The sequence below is a fragment of the Armigeres subalbatus genome, chromosome 3 (genome assembly GCF_024139115.2).
Source record: "Armigeres subalbatus isolate Guangzhou_Male chromosome 3, GZ_Asu_2, whole genome shotgun sequence".
NCBI lineage: Eukaryota > Metazoa > Arthropoda > Insecta > Diptera > Culicidae > Armigeres > Armigeres subalbatus.
The window spans coordinates 295,556,555-295,568,932 of record NC_085141.1 but is presented as its reverse complement, the minus strand read 5'-3'; the positions used below and the strand labels follow the sequence as shown (position 1 = coordinate 295,568,932).

The 12,378-nt window shown below is 43.6% G+C and overlaps 1 protein-coding gene across 1 annotated transcript; it reads left to right on the top strand.

The window, feature by feature from the left end:
* The first annotated feature begins 1,432 nt into the window (after positions 1 to 1,432).
* Positions 1,433 to 8,511, top strand: LOC134224896 (protein gooseberry-like). Its single transcript, XM_062704543.1, has 3 exons — positions 1,433 to 1,881; positions 6,311 to 7,505; positions 7,613 to 8,511. Exons 1-3 carry the CDS (start codon positions 1,827 to 1,829, stop codon positions 7,752 to 7,754), a joined length of 1,392 nt encoding a protein of 463 aa, XP_062560527.1. The 5' UTR covers positions 1,433 to 1,826; the 3' UTR covers positions 7,755 to 8,511.
* Positions 8,512 to 12,378: the final 3,867 nt, after the last annotated feature.

Genomic DNA, 12,378 nt, shown 5'->3' with positions numbered 1-12,378 from the left:
AAAGATGTTTTCATTTCCTGAATTGAATGATTTCATAACTCCTTGGCCCCCACCCCCCCCCCCATCAAATTAATTTAGTTGGCGCTTCTGCAGACAAACAAGGATAGCTTTCAAAGATAGAGAGTGGCACATACGTAAATATTACCGAATAACACTACGAACGAATAATATTCGTAATTTTTAACATAGGTCAAAGAACCTTACAACTAACTCAACACCCTCCCCGTGAAAATTATGGAGAAGCGAAGATATTCCCAGTATCTAGTTACAACAATATCGACACACAACTGACAGTACGGACTTGGTCAACAAATTCCAACGACACTGATTGTTTAAAAAAATATCGCTAGTCAAATCTCTTGCAAACTTTTTATTTTGTTCCAGGCATACTCGCACTATAGTAGCACTACACCGAGTAATATAATGATTCTCATTTGTAGGACGTTCCGCTCGTTGGAACGAAGCTGAGAGATGATTTCTATCCCAGTTCTGACCCTTAGCAGCAGTATTCCTTCACAAACTTTATCTACCAGTACTACTCCTTTAAATTGAAACTTGCATCTCATTTCCTCTCCGTTCTAATTATCGTTGTAAATCAACCCTATTTTTACACCACCCAAGCTCATAAACTAATCCTGGTTTCAAACTGGAACATTTTTTCCAATTTTAAATCCACACACCACCGCCGTTTCCCAGCACCCAAAAAAAACACGAAACAATCATCATCAAACTGCCTTAATGGCATTGTGCACAATTCCAGTTCTAAGCCGTTGGACCATTTGTCACCTAACAAACATGGCATCGGCTCAGAAGTTACCGCCAACGAAGCCGCCACATAGGCTTTCCCTGTGCCACACATTACTGCCCCCTGTTCGTGTGGCAGTTTCCCTTCTCTGTGCCTCTAAGGCCGTTAAACGCCATAAACTTCCCTCAAATCCCTGCCCAGAATAGCGCGGGCTATAATATATCGATCACCACATCTGTGCGGCGGCGACCGACCACCTTCAAGGAGAAGATCAAAGCCCGGTTTGCCGCCTCCGCTGATAAGAAACATCGATCATCGCAGGGAGAATTGTCGCCTTCCGACGAAGTGGTCGTCGTCGTCGTCGTCTTCGGGGTGACACAATGCAACGAATGCACGCGATGCATTGAAGACTGCCGTCCACTGGTATTGGTGCGACGCTCGAACCAATCAGCGACGAGCGGCTGCGCAAAACGATGATCGACTTGGTCGACTCTGCGCTATGATGGACGATCGAAAAAGAACGGGAAAGACAAAGCGGAATACGCGAGAATGGGGTGGGCGTGGCCAGGCGTTTGGATGCGGTTGCTTGGGAGAGTACGATGGAAGAACCGCAGAGAAGATGGAAACGGAAAAAACAACGTGGGAATGATGATGCCGAAGCCGGCCCGAGTTCGGTGGAGTAAAGAACCTGCCGAGCGGACGAATGTTGCAGTCAGTAAGGTGCTAGCCTCTCAAGGAGAAACATCTCGTCCTCATCGTAAGAAAACTGGTTTCGGTTGAGTTTTTTTTCCTTTCTTCAGTCGTTGAGAACATTATCTTTGGAATACAAAGCTGCAAGGAGGAGTGGGCGAGAGTAAACAGAAGCGAAGTGATCGTTGCAGTCAAGTGAATGTTTATTTTGATTGCTTTGAGGAGTTTATGTTTGTTTGCAATCCGGACCGAAAGTGAGAGAAGTGTTTGCTTTGGGACTGTTTAATCGATCGGAAAGTGTTGTTGAACTGAAAGTGATAAGAAAGTTAATTTGGAGCGATATTTGGCGAGCGCGATCAAGTTGGAGCTGCACGGTGATCTAAACGACAGAATGGCAGTGGCAAGTTTGAACATGTCGCCGATCTTCTCCGGATATCCATTCCAAGGTAAGTCTGCGACGCTGGCGCAAGGTTTTCATTTTCGTTTCTGAAAAGTCATGATCGTTTAATCAAAGTGAGAGACTGAGGGCGGTGAGCCGTCGGGCGGTTGGGCTTTGTGTCTCGCGGGATCACGGATAACAGTTGGTCCCGCGGAGCCATATGTTGTTGCGTTTGGTCGATCGGTGTCGATCATTTATCGCTTCTGCGGGATCATAAATCATAGCGATCCTGCCGGGCGGCGGCAGCACTGGAGGTGAGAAAGTTTGATCCTCTGTGCGGCAACAGACGGCAGGCAAGGATCTATTTTTCCTCTAGGGAAAAAGAAGGGGCGTTGTAATTTTTAATTCGAATGCGGCCGACGGGGAAAGTGGGTTCTGATCGTGAATAAATTCTCAACCGTTTGTAGGGTGAGAAGCCATTGTAACAGAAGGTTACTTGGGATGAATATCAAAGGGACCGAATCGATCGAGAGACCGAAGGAGAACTGCTTGCACTCGGCAAGGGGCTAACAAGATTAATGATTGTAAATATGTTATTGTTTGGTCATTGTTCGGGGCTCGGGAAATGGACTGGCTTTGTGCAACGGGGAAGAAGTGCTTGAGAGCTGGGAAAGAGGATTAAATTGATCTTTTGGATGTTTGGTTGTGCGCAAGGCATGACGGAGACATAGATCCTATCGGGTGTTGCGTTGGTTGTAGATCAGGGATTAAGATAAGCTTATTAGGGCGTTGAGTCGATCCAGGATTTAGATTTTTGCGTGAGCTTAGCAGAAAACGTAAAAATCTTATGCACGATTGCATTTTGGAAATTGAGTAAATCGAGCAAGGATGCATTTTGTGCATCCCGTCCTTATGAGTCAGACTTCAAGTTTCAATAATTTTAAGTCTTTCAAAAGTATTTTCAAATCTGATTGAAAAAGGTGTGGTTTATTTACTAAGAATCTATGTTTTGGATACATTGAAGAACTGAAACTTGTTGATTTTTCTGTACCGCACCACATTCAGTGTTTGTAATAGTTTTGAAGTTTTAAATTTTTTTATAGCATTCTTGACTTAACGGGCTTTTTATGAAGTTTAAATGAAAAATACTTATAGCAGGACTCCATAGTCCTGATCGATTGTCAGGGTGTGTCAATGATTTGAGAGATCAATCATGATTTGTTTAAGAATTTGGTCATCGGTTATGCCACGAACAGCTCAATTATGATCGCGTTGAATCGAGTTCCGCTATTGGCCTTCGCATAAATAAGTGTCTATTCCCTCGCCATAATCCTTCAATTTCCCATCTGAAAACTCATTAAAATTCGAGATACATCACCTTCGCTTTCCAGAACCTTCTCCCCGCTCGCGTGACCTCCCTGTCAAATGCATCCCGTGAAGCGCACGAATGCACTCCAGAAGCGCACTCCCAGACACGCTGGCGCGCATTTTTTGCGCTCTCCGCTTTCGATCGATCTTCCGCGCACCGAATACGAACTCGGGGCCCTAAAGGACGGAAAAAGGAAGAAGCGATCACGGCGGGTGGCGTGGTATGGCAGGGCGGCGATACAAGCGCGCACATATTTTATTACAAAATTTGAGCGCTGATCCCGGGTCGCCCAGGGCTGGAGGGGATCAGCAGCGGTACCTCCCACCGCATCATCACGGGCTGCGATCCGTCGACCGGTCGACCACGGCGCGAGCTCTATGGAGTGAGGGCGGCGAACTGCCTTTGATCTTATTTTCAGTAATTCCTGTTTTCAACAATAACTCGACACCCTCTCTCGCGATTTCTTCCGAGCGATCGATGGACGATGGGACGACGGGATCCCCGGGTCTCAGACGAAGATGCTCGATAATGATAACGTAATGGTATTGGAAATATTTTATTACTTCAACGCTAGCTGGTCCCTCCGAGAACACACCGAAGGGAGCTCTCCGAGGATCGTGATCTTTGGGTGCAAACGCGCAGTGAGAATAAATCGCGTCGAAATTTTTCGCCGACCTGGCCACGTCCTACTCCAGCATGGTCCACCGAGGTCCCCGAAGGAACCTCCTAATGTAATAATTTATATGGATGTTTAATATATTTATAAACTAAATGATCAATTTATATGATAAAGTATCGCCGCCGGGGGCGCACTCAGTACTTCAGGACTCTGCACAACGACGTACATTTTAATCAATTGATCGCGCGATCACCGTCTAGGCCGTGCAGGGACCCTCAAAGAGGCGTGCGGAGGCGGATCTCAAGCGAGCAGAATTTAATCAAATTGCCGAAATCGACCAGTTGGTTATTCACGGAATGCCGACAACGACACCGACAGCAACATGTGTCCACGGCTACATTCAAAGGGGATCATTTATCTTTTCAACACGTTCGTTGCTCGGATGGGTTCACTACAAGAAATTTATGGACCTCTGATGAACACACACGCACGCAGGCAAGAGGCTGCCATGTTCATTGATCGAGGACTGATTTATAGGTCACTAATTCAATTTCTGCTCCGCGGCACATGGGAGACTCAAGAAGGTTCGAGTAACTCCACAGCCTTTCGGAATAACGATCGAGCATTGCGTCTAATTATAGCACACAAGTGAGGCAGAAATTGAAGTCAAACATCGTGATCATGCTTGCGGAATTGATCGACGATCGATGGCAGCTTGCCTTGCCTCGCCACGATCATGCCCGAAGAAAGGCGTAACAATCCTGCACCATATAATTAGATTTTAATATACAACGTGTAAACATGCTGCTCACATTCATCATCTTCCGAGTCGACCGACTTTGGCGTTGATTTCTGTAAGATCACCTCCGTGCAGGAACCGGTTTCTTCGTCGTCAAAATATTCCACGATTTTATTGAGTAATTTCCGCCGGGAACCAACCACGAAAGTGCAAATAATAATATTCAAAATTATAATCCGCCTCGAGGATTCCGGATCACACACGTCGGGACAGCAAATCTAATTTACTGCTTCGGCGGAAAAGCCTGGCGAGGATCGTTTGAAACACATGGCCTCAAACAAAGCATTCGTATCAAATGGCATCGTACCCCCGTCTGGCTACCGATCGTGACCTTCCGAGTGTGCAGCATTTTCACGCTTACGCTCATCCAAAAAATACAAAAGACCAACAATTCGTCAGAATTTGAATGCCACAAATCCGCGTGCTCCGCTAAAAACCATTAAATTCTAATTAAGCTACCATCCGTTCCGTAGCGGGAGCAAGTCCGCGGCGCGAACACGAATTCCACTGCGGAATGATAAATGAACCCCAGGAGGGTTCGCTTCGGACCCGCTCCAGCCGGGACACCGAACAGTAGCCTAATGATCGTTTCGGTATTTTGTTTCGCTTCGCCCAGCCTCGACTGGTGCCGAAGACATGGCAGGCACCATTGGCGGAATAATTAATTGCAATTCGCGCCTAATTGAAGTGTAATCAAATACGACGCCAAGGTCGATGTCTGGATGTCCGAGTGGATCATACTTTGTGGAAGAGTCCTCACGCCGGGACGTCGCGCGGCATCTTCAGCTCGATGATTGATAGGTTTGACCTTCACACGTTGTCAGTCGTCGCATTAGTCACGCACAGGAAATGCCGTAACTTGCGTAAAGGACAGAACAGCGTGACGGTTGGGCGTAGTAATCGTTGCCCTTATTTGGAGCCTGCTGGACACGATTCCGTTGACAAATGACATCCCCTCTTCTGATCCATCCCTTCCATGGAACTGGCTGTGGCGTGTCAAAAACCTGCTGGATTTTAATTCTCTGCCTGCTTGCCGACGCAGAACTTCTTCGCAAAACGCACCGCAAAAGATGGAAGGAAAATTGTACCCTTTTGCGCACAAGCGCGATCAAAAACGAAAATCGCGAATCGCCGCAAAGTTTTAATCAATATGAATCAACAAGCCCGTTCCCTCTTTCCGCTCACCCTTTTTCCCGCCATGCATCAACAGGAAATTAATTAAACCGGTTGAATTCCCCTGCAATTGATCGATCACCCACGATCAATTGAGCTTATTCTCTCGCGTCACTTCATCCTCAATTTGTGTTCCCTTTCAAAACGGTCACCGAACAATACCCGATCGGCCTCATTACAAGATCCTAATCGCTTGCCCCTTGTCGTCCCACTTGTTCTTCTGCCGCCACACTGCCGTCGGCCCGAACACAATTCGGATGACACAACAATGTGACACCCCGCCGGAGTATGACACGGCACAAAAGCCGACCGACGACGACTACGACGGTCCCGAATGGCTCCGAAAGAGAAATGGATCAATTTTTCATTCCGCCTTCTCGCTGGCTCTTTCAGCAGCCTCAGTTTCTCATCACCGAGGTTCTAAGTGTGCAGATCGGTTGACCGCCTTTGAAGTCTTTCGACCACCCGCGCTATGAATTGTACAAATTTGTGAACAGGTTAGCCTAATGAGATTCTTTCTTCTTCTCTTTTTACAGGACAGGGACGTGTGAACCAACTCGGAGGAGTATTCATCAACGGGCGCCCCCTTCCCAATCATATTCGGCTGAAAATCGTAGAGATGGCTGCGGCCGGTGTGCGGCCCTGTTCCATCTCCCGGCAGCTACGAGTTTCGCACGGGTGTGTTTCGAAGATCTTGAATCGCTATCAAGAAACGGGATCGATTCGCCCGGGAGTCATCGGAGGATCTAAGCCACGCGTTTCCACACCGGAGATCGAGAACAAAATCGAAGAGATGCGTAAGGGTAATCCCGGAATCTACAGCTACGATATCCGTGAGAAACTGATCAAGGAGGGAATTTGCGACAAGAATTCAGCACCGTCGGTTAGCTCGATCACTAGAATTCTTCGTGGAGGCCGTCCCGAGGATGAACGCCATGGAAATCACTCGATCAATGGCATTTTGGGTGGATCTTCGTGCGATGAGGATAGCGATACGGAATCTCAACCAGGGATCGAACTCAAGAGAAAGCAGCGTCGATGCAGAACTACCTTCAACGGAGAACAGCTGGAGGCGTTGGAGATCGCATTCGCCCGAACACAGTACCCTGATGTGTACACTCGTGAAGAACTCGCGCAGAAAACTCGCCTAACGGAGGCCCGCGTTCAAGTGTGGTTCTCCAACCGTCGTGCACGTCTACGTAAGCACATGAGCTCCCAGCAGCTCGCTGCCTACAACGCCCAGTACCCTGCTCCATTCGAACAACAAGCAGCTGCTTCCGCTGCTGCTGTAGCCGCTGCCTCCATCCCAACAAGTTCCGCCGGATTCCCATCAAGCATGCAATCGTGGAGTCAAGCGTGCTACCCGCCTACCAACCAAACATCCATCCACGCTGCATCCCAAACGGCCTACAACCCTCTGGCCCAAACCATGATCCACCCAACATCAGCCACCATGAGCCCACCAGCCTCCCTCAGCCCGCCGACATCAATCAGCCCGGTCCACAACCAAATCCCGTCCGCAACCTCCGCAAACCACCATTCAACCACCACCTCGTCCAACTACAACTACTTCCCCATGCTGGACAACTCCCAGTCCTACGCATCTGCTGCTTCCTACGCTCCGACGAACACCTCCGCCAACGCATCCACCACCATCGACAACTCATCCTCGCAATGGCGCTCGTCTCATTCAACCCACAACAAAGCCACCACCGAATGGGACGCTTATAGGTAAGTGTCAAACAATTAACACCTCCCCCAACTAAAACAAACTTTCCCTTCCCAAACAAAAACAATATCTAATCAACACTTTTTCATTTCTCTCCTTCCTTCCGCAGTACGTTCTTCTCGAACAACATGAACCACCATCACCACCCGCACCACGCTTACTCCGCGGCAGCAGCCGCTGCCGCCGAAGCCAAGTCCGGCTATCCGTACTTCGGTCAGCTCGGAGGCCTGGACATGAGCCGCCTGCATTGAAACAAAAACACACCTATAAATTAATCATAATTAACTCACACACCCACCTTCAAATATGGGAAAGAGTGGGACAGTGTGTGCAATCGAAAAAAAATGCATAATTTGTCCCGCGCGCGCGGCCAAAGCACTTGACCGCCGACGGTGCCCCCGCCGCAATGTAGATAGCGAAAAGTTTCCGTTTTCAGGGAGTTCATAAATATTCAAGCACGCGTTCAGTTCGCTGCGGTTTTCCATGGAGCGGCGCGACTTTGCGCTGTATCTCGTTATCTCTAGAAGGGGGCTAGATTTTTAAGTGTTTCAAGTTGGCTGAAAATATGTACCTTAGCTAATTTTTATGGGCTTTTGCATGGCCACGGCGATCGATCGACCGACCGACCGACAGGACAAAGCGCGCTGCAAAGTTGTAAATATTTGGATATGAGCTGCCGATGGGTGCCTTGTTCGGGGGTTTTCATAAATTCAGTTTTATTAGCAGTAAGGGTTAGCTCGAGCAGGGTTAGTTTGTAGCAAAGGTAACGAAGGTTTAGTAGTCGTCGACGTGTGCAGTGCGCGAAAGGTGCGAATGTAGATTTACTTTACAAATTGAGAGAAATGTTATCAGACTGTTTTTGACTAGATATGAGACAATTAGACGATAAGAATATTTCTAAATTAGATAAAATTGAATTCCTTACATTAAACTAATAAGTTGAGAAGATATTTATATACAAAAATGAGGTACAAAGAGATTAATGCGTAATAAACTGTTCAAAAATAATTCAGTTGTTGAAAAAGTTGAAAGAAATGATCCCTCAACCTTTTTTTTAATATAATCATCCGAGTCACAAAACAATTAGGTATAACAATCAACAAATGATTCGACCTTTCCCGTCATTTTTTTTTATTTACTCAATCGTTTCTTTGGCTTATTGACTTATTGAGAAAGTTGTTCTAAAAAAAACCCATATTTTTTTACTCCTTTAAGCATTTTTAAAATTTAAAACAAAAATCGAAAAGCGCTGTTTTTTTATGATACCTTTATTTTGAACGAACATCGGGTGAATTTTTCAGGGTTTACACGTGCCGCACTTTTTCGGTTTTTGTTTCGATTTTAAAAATAGTTAGAGACTTCAAAAAATATGGGTTCTTTGGAAAAATTGACAATAAACGAGACAAAATATTTGACGGGAAAGGTCAATAGAACTTGGAGGTTAGTTATTATTCCCTATGTTTGGAAGTTTAATCAATTCACTAAGGCAATAACGGAAATGGCTACCTCCTTATGGTCACCAAGGAAAGGAAAGATTGTTAGCTCGACTCTAGTTGTTCTCGATTCACTTTGTTAAGGAATACGTTTGAAATTCCTTTGAAGTTGTTCCTAGTATTTGTTGCAGCTGCCAATCAGATTTTTAATTATTCCTTTCCAGTTTTGCAAGCACCAAAAAGTAGGTTAACTTGAAGTGTTATGAAAACTCATATGTGAATGAATATGTACATTATGTGGGAGATAATGATTTGAAAAATGTATTGGAGGTAACCACTTTTTATTCGATGGGACTCGAACCCACGACCCTACAGTACGCTAGACCTTCCGCGGCCCCAAAAACCCCTGCATACAAATTTCCACGCCGATCGGCTCAGTAGTTTCCGATTCTGTAAGGGTCAAACAGACAGAATTTCATTTTTATGTATATATATATAGGGCGGCGGTTCTCAACCTGGGGTACATGTACCCCTGGGGGTACCTTCGCTGACCGCAGGGGGTACCTCGGATAAGAATGCATAATGGCGGATGTGTACAGTTCCAAAACAATCATTGATACAGTTTTGATGGTTTCAGTTTTTATTCTAAAACTTTGTATTGTATAATGTATAATGGACTGTAAGGGTATGCGATAACACACTTTTTCCTAACGAAACGAAACGAAACGAAATTTAAAATGTCTATGTTGATTCGGATCGAAACGAAACGAAATATAGATTTACTTTCGAAACTTCGAAACGATACGAAATCAAGATTCATTTAATTCGAAATTTTTCGAAACGAAACGAAATTTTAATTTTTTTTCCGCGGAATTTTTATTAAATTGGTTTTACATTATGTACGCAATTCTGATTTCACTTTTTCGAAGTCAAATAACTGTTTTGCGACCAATAGAATTAAAATAACAGAAGATGCAGTCGGTGATAAATCATCGCATTATCGCGTTTTGTGATTTTATAGAATTGAGTTAAGTCAAAATTAGAAAATGAAAGCTTAATTTTTTTTTATTTAGTGGGATACTCAATTATGTATCCACATCTGCCAGGCGCATACACAGATTGAGAATGTAAATTTGAAAAGGGCATAACAGCCAAAACTTCAGAAAAAATATTTCAAGCTCTTTTTATTGGAATGTATTCAACCGTCTAAGCAGGGTTGCCACATATACAGATTTTTCTGTATTTTACAGATTTTTGAGGTAAGGCTGTGACCAAGAATCTGTATATACAGATATACAGATTTTTGAAAAATTTACAGATTTCACAGATTTTTTGAGGATTTTAGTACCGAAAATTATTGTAATTTATGCACCTCTAATAGAAGTTAACTGAATCTCAATTTGAAAATGTAGAACTGTTAGGTTTTGTTCTTAATTAGCAATTTATGCAGATTAATGATTTTGAAATTCGATCAGATTATGTTCCGGAAAATGTTCAGATTATATTTTAATAGATGTGGTCTCAGAAAACGCTCTAATAATAATACCACAGATAACAGATATTGAGGCTGGCATCCGATACGTGTGTAAACATCCGCAACCGTTAATTCAAATGTATTTTAAATTGGGACCGCGTTTGGCAATCGATTGGAGATGGCGCAAGGATCATTGTTATTGAAAACGCAGCCCAAATGCGGCTGTCAAACGCATTGGCTGCGTTCGACGGTTGTTAATCAGCTGCATCCTTATGTACTGCCGCAATCAGTTGAGTAGATGGCAGTAGTGGGCCAACGTATATCAATTCAAAAGTTTACACAGGATTTTCAATAAAATTTGTTCTAGCTTCAATATCTGTTATCTGTGATAATACTAAAGAATCAGGTCTAACCATTATTGATCATATCTGATATGCTTTGAAACAGTTTATCAGTACTTCTTTTCAGTGTGGCTGAGTATTAGTCCAATAAAGTTGTGCATATTGCTATAATGGATCCTTGACAAATGTTATTCGTAAATGATCAAATATTCAACCTTGAGAAAGCAAACATTGTTGCCTGTATTTCTTTATTTGTAATCCTTGTGAAGAAATGTGTAAAAAATTTGCTAAATCTTGACATGTCTTATTATGCATCTCGAGATAAAATAGAATACTGCAGTTTCCTGCTGGTTGCTTCTCAGGTAATCGCAACGGTCACTAAACACAACAGAGTCAATAAAAATCTCACCCTCCGTATGCACTTGCCATGATAAACACTATCCATGTACTCAGTGACTCCGGTTGCCTCTCACTAATACAATCGAACACTGCTGTCATTTCGCGAAAAGCACGTGGTTTTGTTTTGAGCGGGAAAATTCTGCCTATCTTTTAACACGGCGGCTATCTTGACGTTTACCTTCGCAGTCGAGACTGCGAGTGTAAGACCGCCGCAGCACTCTAGAAAAAGATAAGCGCGACAATACTTGAAGTTCTGTATATTTCCGTACTTTATCTTATGAAAACTAACTATTTTGATTTAGTTCAGATGGATACAGATTTGTAATACAGATTTTTTAACTTGAGATACAGAAATAAAGATTTTCTGGGGAAAAAATACAGATTTAAATGTGGCAACCCTGCGTCTAAGACGAGTTAAGTAACCTCCATTTAATTCCACCAATTATTTCGATATCTTTGCAGATACGTATTTCGACTACAACTGTGTGGTCGTCTTTAGTGTCTCGTCGAGTCAAGTACGAGACACTGAAGACGACCACACAGTTGTGGTCGAAATACGTATCTGCAAAGATATCGAAATAATTGGTGGAATTAAATGGAGGTTACTTACTCGTCTTAGACGGTTGAGCCAAAACTTATTCCTTCTTATTATTTGTCTACATATATAGCATACACCCGATTCTTTTTTAACACGGAGGATGCGTTTCGTATAAAAAAGTTTTCAGTTCAAAATTCTAAAATCCGTGTAAAAAAAGTTTTATGATTTCTCGGCGAATCATGCAAAATTGAGCAACTTTGCAAAAATTTTGCATGGGATTTTGTTTACACTAGAAGAATCCTGTGCACCTTTCTAAAATGCACATATATATGTACTTCAGATTGAATTTCACAGACCCATAGTCTTATATACAATCAGCTTGACGAACTGAGCTATTGTCTGTTTGTCCTTGGCATATGAGAACAGCTGTTATGGTCAGAATGAGCTGAAAGCAATCATAAGTAAAGAACTTTCAGCAATTATAATGATCATTCAACCCGTACTGGATTTTTTATTTTGCAGATTCCATGCGAATATCTAGAAATGCCCACAAATCTTCAATGTTCCTTGCATATTATGCAAATAGTCAAAGAAGAGCTTAGCTTGATTAACTGTACACATCGTAGTTGCTAATCGTGATTGGGCGAGAAACAGCAAATATGTACAGCTCACCAATTAAATAATATTCTT